Source organism: Annulohypoxylon maeteangense (genome assembly GCF_022496945.1).
Source record: "Annulohypoxylon maeteangense strain CBS 123835 unplaced genomic scaffold GGS22scaffold_10, whole genome shotgun sequence".
NCBI lineage: Eukaryota > Fungi > Ascomycota > Sordariomycetes > Xylariales > Hypoxylaceae > Annulohypoxylon > Annulohypoxylon maeteangense.
This window is the reverse complement of record NW_025953257.1, coordinates 1,229,427-1,246,057: the sequence shown is the minus strand read 5'-3', so window position 1 is coordinate 1,246,057 and position 16,631 is coordinate 1,229,427. Positions and strand designations below refer to the sequence as shown.

At 46.8% G+C, this 16,631-nt stretch overlaps 5 protein-coding genes across 5 annotated transcripts; 2 read left to right on the top strand and 3 right to left on the bottom strand.

Moving 5' to 3' along the window:
• Window positions 1-227: 227 nt before the first annotated feature.
• On the bottom strand, window positions 228-1,503 carry GGS22DRAFT_23084 (Sec1-binding region of Mso1-domain-containing protein). The gene is made up of 2 exons (XM_047966545.1): window positions 671-1,503; window positions 228-592 (listed from the first exon to the last, which is right to left on the bottom strand). Exons 1-2 carry the CDS (start codon window positions 1,356-1,358, stop codon window positions 513-515), a joined length of 768 nt encoding a protein of 255 aa, XP_047818262.1. The 5' UTR covers window positions 1,359-1,503; the 3' UTR covers window positions 228-512.
• A 543-nt stretch (window positions 1,504-2,046) lies between these two features.
• On the bottom strand, window positions 2,047-3,495 carry GGS22DRAFT_23080 (Mak16 protein). The gene is made up of 4 exons (XM_047966544.1): window positions 3,330-3,495; window positions 3,236-3,268; window positions 3,067-3,181; window positions 2,047-3,014 (listed from the first exon to the last, which is right to left on the bottom strand). The coding sequence occupies exons 1-4, from the start codon at window positions 3,386-3,388 to the stop codon at window positions 2,232-2,234; spliced, it is 990 nt and encodes a 329-aa protein (XP_047818261.1). The 5' UTR covers window positions 3,389-3,495; the 3' UTR covers window positions 2,047-2,231.
• Window positions 3,496-3,692: 197 nt separating this feature from the next.
• On the top strand, window positions 3,693-5,896 carry GGS22DRAFT_165587 (uncharacterized protein). The gene is made up of 3 exons (XM_047961711.1): window positions 3,693-4,138; window positions 4,190-5,670; window positions 5,722-5,896. The coding sequence occupies exons 1-3, from the start codon at window positions 3,869-3,871 to the stop codon at window positions 5,738-5,740; spliced, it is 1,770 nt and encodes a 589-aa protein (XP_047818260.1). The 5' UTR covers window positions 3,693-3,868; the 3' UTR covers window positions 5,741-5,896.
• A 110-nt stretch (window positions 5,897-6,006) lies between these two features.
• GGS22DRAFT_165585 (uncharacterized protein) lies at window positions 6,007-6,570 on the bottom strand. Its single transcript, XM_047961710.1, has one exon. The coding sequence runs from the start codon at window positions 6,414-6,416 to the stop codon at window positions 6,186-6,188; it is 231 nt and encodes a 76-aa protein (XP_047818259.1). The 5' UTR covers window positions 6,417-6,570; the 3' UTR covers window positions 6,007-6,185.
• Window positions 6,571-15,000: 8,430 nt separating this feature from the next.
• On the top strand, window positions 15,001-15,957 carry GGS22DRAFT_189553 (IroE protein; the record flags this gene model as incomplete). Its single annotated transcript, XM_047964870.1, has 2 exons — window positions 15,001-15,152; window positions 15,210-15,957. 2 exons carry the CDS (start codon window positions 15,001-15,003, stop codon window positions 15,955-15,957), a joined length of 900 nt encoding a protein of 299 aa, XP_047818258.1.
• Between the last annotated feature and the right edge of the window lie 674 nt (window positions 15,958-16,631).

Sequence of the window (16,631 nt, the reverse complement as noted above, 5' to 3'; positions counted from 1 at the left end):
CACTAACACTAGAAGTGTATGTACGCAAGAGGCAACAATCGCATCATCCAATGCAATTCTTTCATGCCGCTTTCCATCCATCTATGTATCTCCATTCCGGCGGCTAGAACCCGCAGCCAACTAGTGTGGCGTAGTTTATACAGCACTCCCTCCTCTACATTTCTGCCTACCGCTCCCTTCTTTCTTCGTAATTAGTTGCCTAGGTCAGTACTACTATAATCGTGGTTGTATTCGCTGGTAATTCGGATGCGAGGCCGAGGCGAAGGGGTTCCGAAATCGAGCGGACCGGGAAAAAAGGGGGCGCAGCCGTCTGCAGTTCTGTAGTATCGCATCGCAACGTTGCCCGCATGCACGTCCTGACCGCCGCAATCTCGGCTTTCGCTATAGCCTCACTGAGCCTCATACCCCCTACAATGAATCCCAACCCCAGCATAGGCAGACTCGTCGGTCTACCCACCGAATGGAATGATCTCGCAACCCCACGTAGCCCCTCGCGTCGCATCGCATCGCAATCATCTCATTCGCGGCCCGCTCGGTAAGCCTCCGCCGCCCGAAATGCCGGGCCGTCTTCCTGCGGATCGGCCCCCGCTCCCTGCTCCATTGTAATCAGCTTCATTAGTCGCCCAAGGTGAATTCGCTGCCATGAAAGGCCTTGGGCTCTCGTTCCTACCTCCATCGTACATGCCTCCTGGCGTAAACCTATCCTCGTAGCTATCACCACCACCACCCCTAGACCCGCCCTGCTGCGGCGGTGGGTTAAATGGACCGCTTCCTGCGGGACTCGCCGTCCGCGATCCCCCGAATAACCTCTGCTTCAACCGGTCCTGCGCTGACCCGCCCGTCGCCGGCGGCGCCGTCCCCGTGTCCCTCGCGTACCCGTTTCCGCCGGGGGTCTGGTAGCTGCCGGCGCGCTGGCTCGGCAGCGGCCTCGCGGGCACGTCATCGGTGCGGAGCAGATTGCTGCTGCTACTACTGCCCCTCGGATCTCCCATCCTCGCCGCGGGCGGCGCTCCGCGTCCCCTTCTTAAACTCTGCGCGTCTTGGGGCTGGGACACGGGGTTATTGTCCCAAAGGGAACTTAACCCGCCACCCTGAGGCTGCTGGGTGAGACCACCGTACCGTGAACCGACGGAGGCAGGCTGAGCGTAGACGGCAGCGACGGGGGGAGGGGCTTTCGGGTCGGGGGGTAGCCAGCCGGGGAATGACTGCCCCTTTTCGGTATAGTATGAGCGCAGGACCCGGCACACGTAAGTGTCGTCCTCAGTGTCGCCGTCGGCTTCGCTGTTTAGGAACGTGCGTTGCAGGTTCGAGATCTTGGAGCTCGTCGCGCCGACGATGTTGCTGTACCACGCCGACATGGCTGCTGTGCCGGTCGAGCGGTTCCCGGGAGCGGCTGCGAGTTCGGGGTGAGATGATGCGTCTGAGATGGGGGCGATTATGCGAGGTGCCAGGTATGTCTTGTTTCGAGGGTTCGGTCGGAATTGAGTAAGTGTCGTAAGCGTCTCAGTCGAGTACGAGCGTATGTGTTAGATTTGGAGCAGAAAAAAGAGACAATTCGACGTAGAATTAAAGTAGGTTTAATAAAGTCTCGGGCGGATGGTTCCTTGGAAGAAAGGAAGAAGAAAAAAAGGGTGCTGAGGAATGCGTTTCAAAAAAAGGGCCTGGGTTTGGTAAGAATGATTAACATCAATGCGCCAAACCTTGGGAACTCTCTCGGTGGATAAAATGATAAAATGCAGTGGTGACGGTGCTGCGGTGGCAGCTGCAGTGGATTGGTGCCCCGCCAAACTAGCAAGTCATTAGCAGGTCATCTCCCCTGAACTCCCCTGAATGCTACCCAAAAGGAAACAGGAGGTCCAATTATCACTTCCAAAGTTGTTCACCACCAGATCCATCCCAGATCCGACAACTCGAATTGACAAATAGGATGTACAACCAGAAAAACTACTAATTAAAGACATTCAATGTAGTCCATTTAATGTAGTCTAACCTGTTACTTATTTTTCACAAGCACTGCATTTGATTCTCAAAAGAAACTTTGCGCGTGCAACCCAGCCCCAAGCTTGTTGCTATTTTATCTACATATATGAACCTAGGAAAGGTCATAAGATACACTAGGTACAGCATTGAACCAAGTATCAAAGAGGGTATCAAGAGTTTTGAATGCAATGAGGGTGTCGGATGCTTGGATTCGTACCAGCACTTACTAGCAATTGCCAGCGAATTGCCTTCTAGAAGGCCAGCTCATCCCGATGCCGCTCAAACTCGTGCTCATGTTCAATCTCCTTTCCACGTCGAGCTGTCTTCTTCGGCTTCGCACGGATGACACGCGCTCTCTTTCTCTTTTCGCCCACCGCCTTCTTAGTTGATTCCTCCTCGGTCTCTTCGTCTGACTCCTCTTCTTTATCGGATTCGTCACTTTCCAGCCAGTCTTCGATGTCCTCTAGGTCGTCCTCACTCTCGTCGAAGTCGCTGACATATTCGATAGCTCCGTCGGGGATGTCGTCCTCTTCTTCTTGCTCATACTCCAGCTCATTTTCATCCTCATCCTCATCCTCGTCCTCGTCCTCGTCTTCAATGCCCTTATCAAGATCCTTATCTCTTTTACCTTCGCCCTCACGTTCCATGGCGTTAAGCACCTTCTTCCAAATAGTTTCGCTAACATTGAGAGGTTGGTCGCCGTATGCACCCTCGCGTAATCTCTGCATAAGCTCTCGCTCGATTGTGCGTTCTAACTTGGCGGCAGCCTCAGCTTTGCGTTCTCTAGTCTCTTCTCGTCGTCTGATCTTAGGTGCCAGCTTAGGCACGAGCTTCTCGCCTAAGCGTTCATCTTCCTTAGCGAGCCTTCTCATCCTAATCGCCACTTGTGTAAGTCTAGTAACTCGTTGTTTTGCCTTGTGGACTAGGAATTTGGGCCAGTAGATGAGTTGGTCATCGATCTGCTTGAGGGCGGTGGCATAGTTCTGGGATAGCTTGATTTTCTGCCATAACTTCGATGGCATATGTGCTCGTTCCTATATTTGGTAAGTGGGGATAAATATAAAGAAGACATAGGAATGCACTAACGATTGTCTTCATATAGAGGTATAAGGTACCCTTCGTAGGATGCGCTCGAACGGTAGCATAACGAGAGTTGGCAAGAGGGCATGACTGTCTATTGCAGAGACCTGTCACATTGTACCTAAACGACAATTAGCATCGGTAAGCAAGACCAAATTTTGAAGTCTTTGCTTACTCGTTTCGACAAAAGTTCTTTTCTTTCGTAGTTCTAGCGATATGTTAGTATTCATAGTGGAGGATGGAGATTTGCGACAGGCTAATGGTCTCACTTTAGTTTAAAACTGCAAAATTGTTTGTCGATAACCTGCCAAATAATCTCGTCCGACATTTTGACTGGATAGAGGAGTCAAATTGATTCGTTGACGAAGTACGGGGTATGTTAAACGGTGGTGTTTGAATGAAGCAATAGAGATACGACCTTGTCTAGAAATTCTCAAGAAAATGTTAGGCCTAGAAACTTTTCAAAAAGTTCTGCCGTTGCGGAGCGGGTCCTTAGTGGGTGAACCGCCAAAAGCGGTCACCTAAAGTGGTTTAGTCTTATCTCATATCGGCCAATCAAACCGTGCATAATACTTTGTGCAATACAGATTCATAATTACCTGCACGATGTATTGCTCTCATCTTTTTTAACCACAGCCTTGAAGCAAATATCAAACCCAGACGCTTGTATAACGCCCCTCAAATAATGTATATCTTCAGGCATCGTTAATTTTCACAGTCGAGTTAGTTCTTTCAAAGATCCCATCTTTTTATGGGTTTTACCATATAATCCGATCTCCTTATCGGAGTATCAGTTGGAGCATAACCCATGCATCGTTCCGTCTGGAGGTGCATGTTCACCCGTTCGAGATGGCTTAGGGATACATTGCTATTTAGACCGGCTCATCCGATTATTCAGCCTCTTACGTCTTCGACTTGTTTTGGAAACCCCAACCACCGCAATTTTGTTGATCATAGAGGTGTCTTTCCACGTCAAACACCCTTTCAACAGCGTGATGACACAATATACGCCCTGTCGACTGCCGAAGGTAAAGCCGGCATTGCAGTAATTCGAATTTCGGGGCCTTCCTGCAAATCTGTATTCCTGTCTCATCCTTATGAGAGATTATATAACTGACCTACTTTTAAGATTTATCACGGGCTTTGCCCAGGCAAGCCTGTGCTCAAACCTCGCTATGCAAGCGTCAGGACATTATATCATCCGGACTCGAGTGGATCCGAAATACTCGATTCGGAGGCATTAGCGGTTTTCTTTCCAAATCCGAAGACAGTTACCGGCGATGACGTATTGGAATTGCATGTGCACGGCGGCAGCGCAACCGTGAAAGCTGTCCTCTCAGCAATTCCAAAATGCGCCGCGGAAGGACCAATTCGGTATGCCGAACCTGGAGAATTCACCAAGCGCGCGTTTCTCAGCAACAGGCTCGATTTAGCACAGGTCGAAGCTCTTAGTGAGACCCTCGCAGCGGAGACAGAGCAACAGCGACGCGCGGCGGTTCGCGGTAGCAGTGGATCGTTGGGTCGAACGTACGATGACTGGCGTCAGCAGCTATTGCGAGCGCGAGCTGAGATGGAAGCTCTCATCGACTTCTCCGAAGATCAACATTTCGACGAATCGCCCATTTCCCTTATCGGCAACGTGACCGAGCAGGTTAAGCAGATCCTTCAGAGCATACACGTTCACGAAGGGGCAAGTGAACGGAGCGAGCTCCTTCGTAACGGGATTAAAATCGCGCTTGTGGGGCCCCCGAATGTCGGCAAAAGCTCCTTCATGAACCAGGTAGTCGGCAGGGAAGCGTCGATCGTGTCAGGAGAATCTGGTACGACGCGAGATATCATTGAGGCAAATCTTGATATTCGCGGCTACCTATGCACATTTGCGGATACCGCTGGCTTTAGAAGTGCCGCCGGAAAGGATCATACGGGTCCTCGAGGATCCGAGGCCAAGATAGGGGCTATTGAGGAAGAGGGTATCCGCCGAGCGAGGGTCAAAGCCACTCAATCTGATGTAATCATCGTACTCGTCTCGGTGGAAACAGATTCTCTTGGCAACTCCCAGATCTGCTATGATTTAGAGACATTGAGGTTGGCGGCAGAGAGTAAGGCGCACCTTCTGGTTGTCAATAAGCGTGATGCTGTCGCCGACGCCGAATTGCAAGTTCTCGTTCGACGGTTTACGGACGACGTTCTCTGGAAAATTAAGGGACTTGAGGCCATTCGGCCGATACTCATCTCTTGTAAGGAGGCGCAAGATCTAAGTTCTGACCGTATCGACTCCGGGGGAATTCGGGGGGTAATCGATCAGTTGGTGTCATCGTTCGCAAGTATGACATCTCTTCCCGCCACCCTGCAAGATCTCCATGGTGTTACAGAGCGTCAGCGGCAGCTACTCGTCAGGTGCCGGCGGCACTTAGAGAGTTACCTCGAGAGCGTAGGTTCTACGACATTTACGAGTGATGAAGGCGACACCCACAGCGGGGTCGATGAGACCGACGCCGATATCACGATGGCGGCCGAGCACCTGCGTTACGCTGCCAATTTCCTTGGTCGGATCACTGGTCGTGGAGAAGTAGGAGATGTGGAGGAGATCCTTGGCGTAATCTTCGAAAAGTGAGTACCGGCACGATCATGTCACTAGTGTATCAAGCTAACGCGAGGCAGATTTTGTGTAGGAAAATGACTGAATAAAGATGACTAGTATGTAATACAGAGATGTAACAAAGATGTGTGTTCGCCAATATCGCCGCCCAGATGCTGCCAAATATGCAGATGTAAATGCTTTTCCCTTTCCGTCGTCAAATGTCTATCCCATTTCCCATGCAATGTTGGATAAGTGATACAAGTTTGCAGTGATGCAAAGTCTAAGTCTAATGGTATGATCCTTTTTTTTCCCTCTTATATCGTACAATTCGTAATGGTACAATTCCGTGAATGCTGAATGGTATTTGATGCAATAACAAAGGAAATCGTCTAAGGCGTGTTGATACATTGCCGTTGCAGTCAATGCTTGGGCTCGTTGTTGGTTGGAGGCGATGATATTATAGTTGGTCTGGTATCCGCGCGAGCGGCAGTAGATCCAACCGATCTAGTTGTTGTTGTTCATCGCCATTGGATAGTGTGAGGGTTTAGTTGTAACCGCTGCGGCCAAAGTTGGCGAACATCCGGCTGTCTTCCTCGTCACCGTCCTTGTTGTATCCACTGCGGCCGAAGCACCTCTTGTCGTCGTCAGAGTCGTCCTTGTTGTAGCCACTGCGCCCAAAGTTGCGCTTGTTGTCCTCGTTGTCACCGTCCTTGTTGTATCCACTTCGGCCAAAGTTGGCAATCTGGGGGGCAGAGGAGGAAGTGAAGCCGGCCATTGTAATGATTGTTGATTGGATACTTAGTATGCTGTTTGATATGATGTTGAGTGATGTGTATTATGAGACCAAGAAGCAAGGTGATGAGGAGAAGTTGTTATACAGAAGTGGAAAGAGTTAGCTGTGAGATAGATGAATGTTCTATAAGAGTGTTGTTGTTGATGCTGTTGATAAGGAATAATGATGCCTCAAAGCTCGGGAAGCCATGGTCTTATATATCATCTGTATACGGACACAGCCCGTAACCCATCATCGATGAACTGGTCCGCGGGACGTTCCTAGCTCAAGCTGACCATGGCTGTTGGTGAGCAGGGGGGTGGAACAGGCCCCTCAGTTGCTAAACCAGTCTGCCGGTTCAAGGTTGTGATGACAACCAGAACTGCTGCGGTTCTTCAGCCTCGAAATGGTCACGCCTAGGAGGAATGCGTACCGAGAAAGCCAAGTCTAAGACATGTGGGTTTGGGTGTGTATGGAACAGGTACGGGGACCACGTTCTACCCCTGCATGGGTTGTAAGCAGATATTCCAGTCGATGAAGTGGGTCACTCAGTTCAAGGCTATGGGATTTTTCGGGTTTGCTACAACCATTTTTGGAATAAAATGAAATTGCCATAGCTAGATCCGGTTACATGGCGCTGTGCTGTTGTCTGAACTGAAAATGGGTGTGGGTGGTAATCGTAAAATAAAAAATAATAATCACAAAAGTGTACTTTCCTTCTAGGTGTACTTTGTACTTTGTATTCTGTATTTCTTGTATTTCGTACTGTGTGGTTGCGGCGCGCCGACCTGTTGGATCAGGTCATATAGATACCGTGCATATCCATGGAGGGATCGATGCACGTTGTAAGGCTAGCAGGCTACTACCTAGTAGTACTAGATGGTTTACAAAGAACAGAACCATAATAGCAAGCACGAAGAAGTTTAGCGAAGATGCATGGAAGGTTTAGAAGGTTTGGAAGCTAACTAAACCTTCTATTTTGGGGGCCGCTGCGAGACTCTAATCCTTTTTGGGACCCATGTTGCTGTAGGGCTGAGAGTTTCCTTATGGTCGGCGCCTGCAGATGGCCTCTTGTTTCTTTGGTTCTATCTTACATGTAACATACCTACTACGTTCATGGATACCTCGCACTACGAATTCTTACACACTTTCCAGGGATCTTACATTCACCAATGAGCTTTTTTATCATTGCTTGTATGCTTGAAATATGCTACGTATGTGGATGTAAGGGGATTGAAGCCTATTGGATGTTGCCTGGAAATAATAATAACAATCGATTTTTTTTTCTGATTTCGCCTTTCTATTCATCCAATCAACCGACAACTGACAATTATTTTCACCAGAGCCAAGCAGCTCGCCTGCACTTCGCTTCCTAACGCAGAGAGGGTAGCATCTCCACTCCCAATCATTCCCAAAAAATGCTATGCGCGATTACACACATACTCCCATCACAACATATGCGCACATCATACTTATTCATTCTTCACTGCAAGGTCTGCAAGGCCTGCAAGGCACGCCCCCCCGATTTAGCAGTCCCAACGGCCCGTTTTCATCTATTGTTGCACATCTACAGCAGGGGCTCTGCTGCTTCTTGCAGACTGAACCCATCACCGCAACGTGGTCCACTATGCTAGGATAGGAAATATTCTATGACGATTATTCGGTGAATACCGAGTAATGACGGAAATGTATGAAGATGTGATGTATTGTGTATACACATTCTGACATAGTTATTCTTTCTATGTTGGTAGTTTCCACTTATCTCTTGATACCTTATTAATCATAATGATTGTTGGTCCCGGAGCTTCATCAGTATTCCATTCATATGGCTTTACTTAATCTACATTTGTCATCCCATCACCGGCCAGTGACTCAGCTCGTTTTAAGTTCGACAGATGATGGGACAAGACTCGACCAATCCTAAGCTATAAACAGCTCTTCGCGGAGGTTAGTCTTGACCCCGGTCCTGTGAAGAAGCCCTTGGAGCCCACAAGTCGGGGAACACAGAACACAGTACAGCTGTAGCCTAGCCTAGCCGCTCAACCGCACCGGACAACGGACTCAAAATGTAATTTGTATATGCAGGTACGGAGCAACGACAGATGTTCGGGACTTTTAGATCAATGTCGTATCAATTGGCGAAGGAAATCAAGATCAAACGATCTCCCTCCTGCAGCAGGGCTCATTACAATAGTCCGCTTACAGCGTAGTTAATTGAGATCCGGCGGCAAGCAATTACATATTGTGAAATTCTAGGTAGCTGAAAAAAAACACAGCGCGCACCGTAAATGCACAGCAAATCGCTCAAGGAACCAATCTTATCTTGGAATCTGCACTTTCCAGATTGTCCCGAGTCCCATTTGTCGACGATCCATGGATTTGGCAAGGTCTAGCAAGGGTTTACAGGGGAGGAGCCACGAGGTTGCCAAGAATACCAAATGCTACACCACCACTCACCTTGTAGAACAGTACTAGAACTTTACCTTTCAAGGATACTGTGTTGGTGGGGGCTAAATTAGTGCTTATCGGGTTCTAAAGTGGGATAATTAGGCCGCTATTAATAGATGCTTAGCTGTTTTTTTTTCTTTTGCTTGACTTCAATGTTCCCTCTCTTTTGTCCGTGGGACCTACCTCACCTACATCCCCTAAAGATTTCCAAGGTTAAGACCTTATCAAACCACCCATGTTGCGCGGACGAATCCTACTAATCTGCTAGGCAGTTACATACCTCCCTCCACTGAGGTATGGAGATTTAGAAGCGGGAAGGTCCACTGACTTACAAAGTACAATGGCAAGTATGGTCGGTACACTAGGTACATTTACCTAGCAGCCTAGTAGGGTCAGTCGGGTTCAGATCCAATCGACTACCTAGTAGCGATTTGTTTTTTTTTATTTCTCTTTTTCCTTCTTTTTCACAACCCATAATCCATAATCGCACTGCCACCTGAATTTCTTCTTGAATGTCAGAAATCTCCAGTATCCTACCTTGTATACTAAAAAAGGTCAGTCAATACTACCATACTACATCATTACCTCTTATCTCCATGTCCCTAAACCCCCTCTAAACGCCATTTACGCAGTACATCGCATTCCACTTTTTCTTCCGATCTGTGCCTTAATTCGATTTTCGACCACTAACAACGATTGTAAAATGATTCATTCTCTCTTTAACATAGCCTTATGTAAGAGAATAAGCTGCAAGTGTGACAGCAGGAGGGCAATGCTATAGATGATGATAAGAATATAGTATAGCTTTCTAGGCAATCGAAGCAGTCATTGTCTCTTACAGACATCGGCGACCACCGCTTGGTCCGTCTATTACCCGCTTGTTCGTCTTTACTCCGAAGCCTCTCGGTTATTATGTTTACTATTCACTTACCAGAATTGTCGAGATTTACGAGTGCGATTTCATCGTGACTCAATTCAAATCATCGGAACTACCTCTGAGTCAGGCGACCCCGGGATATCCGCGAAATCTATGGATAGAATATAGTAACACGGTCGTCTCCAATTAAGACTTTTCCTAGACTCCCAGGTTTCCAGATTCTCAGGTTCTGATTTAGTCGGATCATTATAATCTTGGAACTATCTCGATGCGAGTGTCTTTCGACACCTCGTTTCGGCCCCCAATACATACTCACATTTGATAGGTTCTAGGAGGTAATCGTTTCATCTCTTTTGCCTCTCGCTGCCTTGAAACTTATTATATCGCCATATAATAGCTCAATTGTTTTTTTTGGACCCCATCATCCCGCACATCATTCGATCCGCAGCGATTATAAGGGGTCTAGTGGAGCTTCCAGGTGATCAGGCAAGGTTCGGTAGTCGTGCTAGTATAAGGCGTACCAACAGCGATGTGCAAATTCAGCCTCCGCGAATCCTACAACACCAAGCACAGTATCTAATGAAGTGCCGGATTCTCTTTCGGTTTCCTTTTCCCGTTAGGAAGCATCCCTCGAGCCACCAGGCAACCAGAAGAATACATGTCATCCCCCACAAACTTTCAGGCTTCAGCTCCCTCCCGGAAACTACCTATTTACTAGGCAAGTGATTAGGGCACGCCACACCCCAAATTCTGTATATGTTCTACACCGGCTTCATAATCAGTTGGTCATCCTGATATCTGAAAATTCAGGAGGGTGTTCCGTCTAATCTCCGAAATTTCCCTCTGTCACGGTTTCACGTACCCACTGGATCCCAGCTCTTTTCCAGAGGCAAATCGAAAATATTTTCTTTCGGTGATAGACGTAGGACCAACCGCTGTGATAACTACGTCAAAGGCGGCTCTCGATGAAGCGTAGATGTGGGTTTTCAGCCTTCTCCTATCTGGTTCTGCGGCTCAGGTCTGTTAAATTTCTATTCCATGCGCCACTGTAATACCACAGCTCTACCGGTTTTCTGGTTTTCTGTTTGAGCCAATATGATACCTTGGAAGATGACGGCTTTCCGGTGTGGGGTTCTCATATTCGAGGCTGGCTGTTACTATTCATGCCGCCTCAGGAAATACAGCCGAGGGCAGCTCTGAAACACATAGTTCCAGCTCCTCGGGACACACCATCTTCGAGAGATGTCACACATAAACCACGTGCGATCCTGGTCTAATGCTAGTCTAATGCTAGTCTAAGGGACGATGAAGAGGCAGAGTGCCCGCTACGGACAACCACGAGGTCCATGGCTGAGCGCAAACCGGGAGCACCAATCGCAAGCCAAAGATGGTTGCTGATTCCAAGAGATCCACGTGGCATGACGCAAAGGTTGTGAGACCATCATCATAAGCAGTTTACATAAGAAGCAGATCTGTCAATTACAGCCTGTGGTCAATCAGCAGCAACTCTAATCGCCGGAAGCATGCAGGAACGCACCGCCCGGGTGAGACGAAGCATTACGGAGAAAAGAAGAACGAAAAAAACCCCAAGAAAAAGCAGGTATGCAATGCATGTTTCAGATGCAACATTCCATTATGCACTATTTGTACCATGTTGCATCATACCTAAATAGGCTGCATACGTCGTATAGTCGAGCAACAGAATTGAGGCATACGCGTTCGTGAATCCTATCTAGGAGCTATATCGCCCCCTGACTACCCAGATTGGTACACCGCATCTTCAGATTATAGATTCTATAGCAATAATAGGCATAGATCCTATCTTAACAGTTTTCGGTTCACCAGTTCCAATTTCTGTGTAACACTTCAATTTTCCTCCGCATAGGACGTACAGGAGGTGGGCACGGGGGTTTGGGGTAACGGAGAATATGATGCGACCAGAATTGATAGCAAATGCTACGCTACATTATGGCTCGCATATAGGCGCTCGGTCGGGACCGAAGAGTATCATCATAAACAAAAGGATTTTTTCTTAAAACAAAAACTAAAGATCTAGTTGAGTCGAAGAAAACTGCCCGACCATTCAACGCACATAAATGTATAATAGGGGCTAACTTCAGGGGCTGTGTAACATTGACTAGGTCACGACTTTATACGCCTTAGAGCTCGAACTCAACCAACGCAAAGCTTTTTTACACCGAGGATACTATTATTGACCATTGCAAGCGGTTGGTAAGGTAATTTCACAGGTCCCTGTTAAGGCCGACATGAGTAGAATTGAAGATTCAAGGTATATTTGCTGACGTGGCATATCAAAAATAGCTGCGTCTGAGAAATATGTACTTACTATGCGTCATAAAATTGGAATCGCATTTTTCCCAAGTAATATCTATGTTAATCATTCAAAGAGGTAGGACCATACTGCATGGCATTGTTACGATATAGAGTAAAAGAAAAAAACAGTTCGGGTTCGGTCCTCGTACCGAATGTAACCTAAAATTATCTTGGGAGTGTAATTATCGTTAAAGGTCTTGAAAAAAAGAGGACCATTTTTAGCAAGATGGATTTGAAGAATTTACTTCTTGCTTTTTATAATTGGGTAAGTAGGTACCTAGGTAAGTAGTTAGGGTGTTGTTATATGATACGGACTTTTGTTGGATATATACACATTATTAATACCAAGGTAGGTATGAAAAAGGGGCTTCTGATTTAGCTAATTTCAACAATAATCTAGAAGTCAACTCCCAAAAACAAGCCTAGATACCCCATTAATTCATTGGACTAGAGTGTAACATGGGCACATGCCAACTGCAGCCCTACGATAATTTTGTTAGACGTGGTTCTCATTTTCTGAGTTACGGCGTACCAAAATCCACGTACGATTCCAGAACCAAAATTAACAAATGTGGCTTGTGTGGGCTTGTTTTACATACATACCTCTCTAGTACTTAGACATTTCTCTATTTCCTGTCAAGTTTCATGTTGACTTTCTTTTGATCGGAGGTAAAGGTACAAGAGTTGACCTGGTTATTTTAAGAGGCATTGTTTAAATCTACCTATTCCAGCTGGGAGGGACTTCTACGAGACAAGTTATTTACCGAGAACCAGTACATCGGACATCGCTTCCTTCGAAAGAACATAATTAGGTGCCTGATAGGATGAGACACACGAACAGCCTTGCCCCCATCTGATTTCATCACATTGTGCCGACGATCAAAGCCTTGCTTAGGTATACGCCTTTTCTACGACGCTGCGATGATAATTAATCGCAATTCGTATACCTAGCTACTAGAGTTAGCTCACCGAATCAACGATCTACAAAATAGTTAAGATGTCGGCAGCTGCAGACCCAATTGGGCTCTTTACAGTCTCAATAAGTGCACTTTAACGTTGTTACATCCGAATGTATGTCTCATGTTGAGTCACGATACGGACTTCCACCTATACTGCCGAATTCGGACGAACAATCCTACCTGAAACCACACCGAGGTAAAAGCCCAAGTCTCGGCGGCACATTCCCACGGTCGCCTATGGTAGGCAATGGCAATTAGTCAAGATGCCTCGTATCTCAGGTAGTGCTTGAGAGTCGAGTCGGTGTGTATGTGGGAGCACCGGAGATTTCAAGATTCGTGATAGGGAAATCTCGAATTGTATGCCGCTGGTAAGCCACACGGAGGCCCGACGGGTATGCGGGTTTCAGCCGCTTAACGTATTCGCATATAGGTGTATCAGCCAGCTGAAGCCATTCCGTCGTGTGACAGCCTGCTACGTTACCTAATCAACGCCGCGTACCTAGCTCACACCGACCGGATACCGACCAGGTGCTATCCGGATACTGACCGGATAATTGTGCCTTGCCAATAGCATCCAAGCGATAGATTTGCTATGCGCCGTATGATGATAGTTGAGCCTCAAGCCCCCAATTAGGAGACGAGATGGTATCGCCTCTCGTACGAGTCGGTTGTATATTGTAGGTATATTTATTTAGGGTGACGGGCAGTGGGCAGTGCCACACAGGAATTGGACTTTTCTAGGCCTCACCTCGAAGCAAGCAAGGACCTGGGGGTAATCGAATTTAGATCTCCGTTCCCCCTCGCCTTCACCCCACCTACGTGAGATACGTAACTGCCACTAATAAACAGCCGGTTGCTGCACGGTAATACCAAAGTGGCATTACCCAATGATGACAGACGAAAAAGCAAAGGATCTCGTACTGGTGGCTTGGGTTTGCGGATGGCGTCCGCCGGCCCGATTGTCCAACGGCGAACCGGGTTCAGCTTTGGCTGATTACGGGCTGGATAAGCCCAGGTGAGCGGCCACCTAACCATAGCCATCTCATCTCCAAATCACCTTTCTGCAGATTTTGATTGGCTCATATCGTACGAAATCACCGGCTATCCCCTGCTTCCCCCTTAAATCTAACCCCTAATTACCGACTGACGTAGGGTTAGGGATAGGGTTGTTAGTCATCTACCTCGATCTGCTTAATGGTCTCAATTTACAATATTGAATATAGGAAACTACAATTGGACGTCGAGATGAGAACTATATGGTAAACTGCGTCAAAGCTATGTTCTAATAATCTAAAGAGTTCCCGTGGCTGAAAACCGTACAATAATACGGCAACCCCTTGAAATGGTAGGTATTGAACTGTAGTCTTCATTGCCAGTTACAATGCCAAACTATTCCAATTTCAGGAGTATGTTAAAGTCTTATGTGCCCAGTTGTTTGCCGCATCTTCTCAATATCTCCCATAGCTCATACAAAATCATTTATACTTCTATCTACCTCTAACCTTAGGAACTCGACTTGTATTCGTCTAACAATACCTACTAATACATCTAAGAGATGAAATTAGTAACTGCCTACAAGAGAAACCAAATAATTGTGCACCAAGAAAATCTAACTTTATAAGAAGTAAATTATATCTCAAGTTTCGTTATATATCACATTGACTTGTGATCATCCTACATAGGCGAAAATAAATAACTCACAAACATCTATCTATCCCGTTTGCAAATAGACATGCTTGTTTAAACCTGATTCCACTTAGTAATATTACGTAGCAGTGGATATCGAGTCTAGGTAGTCAAACCCCGTTCGCCAAGGAAGCTTTCTACACAGACGGTATCCTAAATAAGTTAATGTAGGCGACCCCTCTTAGTCTCAAAGCGTTGAAAGACATATAATATTCTCATTAACTTCTTAATATGAGAGAATATTCTGTATTGATACTTTTCGTTCATGTAAGAACGTAAAACAATGTTAAGTTACGCTACCCCTATACAAATTGGGTCCACCGAGGAGTGGTCACTCCTAAATCAACGCGGACAGGAGTATATCGTGCAAATTGGATATCCCCGTGACTGGGATAGTTACAAATCATGTCCTGGTGATGAAGGTGTCCCTATCGTGTACGAACATCTAAATCGACAGTGATATATGATTTGTTTTAGCTAACGAAGGCTTAGCTACCTGACTGATGGAAATTCTGTCTTCCTCACCGCACTCGAAGCCCTTCATAGGAGGCTATCCATAAATAGGACAACTTTCTCTACAGGTGTTATCGTAGCAATCGGTTATCCCGTCCCTCCCAATTCGGGTTTCATATTCGACGCCCGACGGTCCTGGGATCTTACACCACCCGCTCTAGGAGCGAAGGGAAACGAAGGGGGCGCGGACGAGTTTATCAAGTTCATTAACGACCGGGTCAAACCTTTCGTCCACGAAAGACTGAGAGACACTCACGCCGCAAAGGTTGGAGAGGAAGCTCTTTACGGACATTCTCTTGGTGGATTATTTTCCCTTCATACTCTTTTCACCCACCCAAACTCGTTTGACTGCTTCATTGCTAGCAGCCCGAGCATATGGTGGCATAACGAGTTTATACTAAAGGAAGAAGCAACATTCTCGAAGAAGCAATCGAATGTAATCAATTCGCAAAAACCGTCTCTGATTATGTTTGTAGGTGGACAAGAACAAAACCCACCTCGCCGTAGAGGAGAGTCGGATGAAGAACACCAAAAGCGAGAAAAGCGACACAACGAACGTCGCATGGTTAGCAATGTATTTGACATGTACTGTCGGTTAAAATCAAGCGGGAATTTACACAACATTTCGTCTCATGTTTACGAAGGCGAGGATCATGGCACCGTTATCGCCTGTTCGGTCAGCAGGGGGATGACGACCTTCTTAGAGGATTGGCCATTTCAAATATGAACTAGCCATTAGTTCATACCTAGATAGACTTTAGATGTTACCACATACTTGCCTAGGTAGACACATGCTTCTCTTAGGAAATTATTTAGCGACTGCTTCGCCTGAAGGCAAACTCGGAGATGTCGGTTGATAGCTCGATTTGATATAAAATTTTATTCATTAGCAGGCACGTATTCGGGATAAGAATTCAAGACCTCACGCGACAGCACCGCCAAAATTCCGCACGTCTGCCCACGAGCTGGGGGGACTACGTAACGTAAACGCATTAGCGAAGTCTTGGAAGCCGAGGAGAAAAACTGGAAAGCGGAATTCTCACGCACTTCGACCGAGAGCGGAAAAGTAAGTCTCAGCTCGCAACGCTAAGGAGCTCCATCATCGGGATCGCCAAGGCCGTATTTTCAGCGAGGGCGGATCTGATAAGATTAGATGGGAAGATGCGGACCCAGAAACTAAGGATGCGGAATTCCTCATTGGTTCGATGAGCTTTTGCTCCGATGAGTCGTGGATTGAGGAGGAAAGTCTTGCCTGTTAGTCGTGAGGAGATGGCGTGTACTGATATAGGGAGCAGGATAATATGTGTGATAGTGACTAGATAATAGGATGCCATATGCGCAAATATTCTCATGATCTTGGTTTCCTAAATCCTTCAGTTGCCGAATCTTAGATGTAGATTG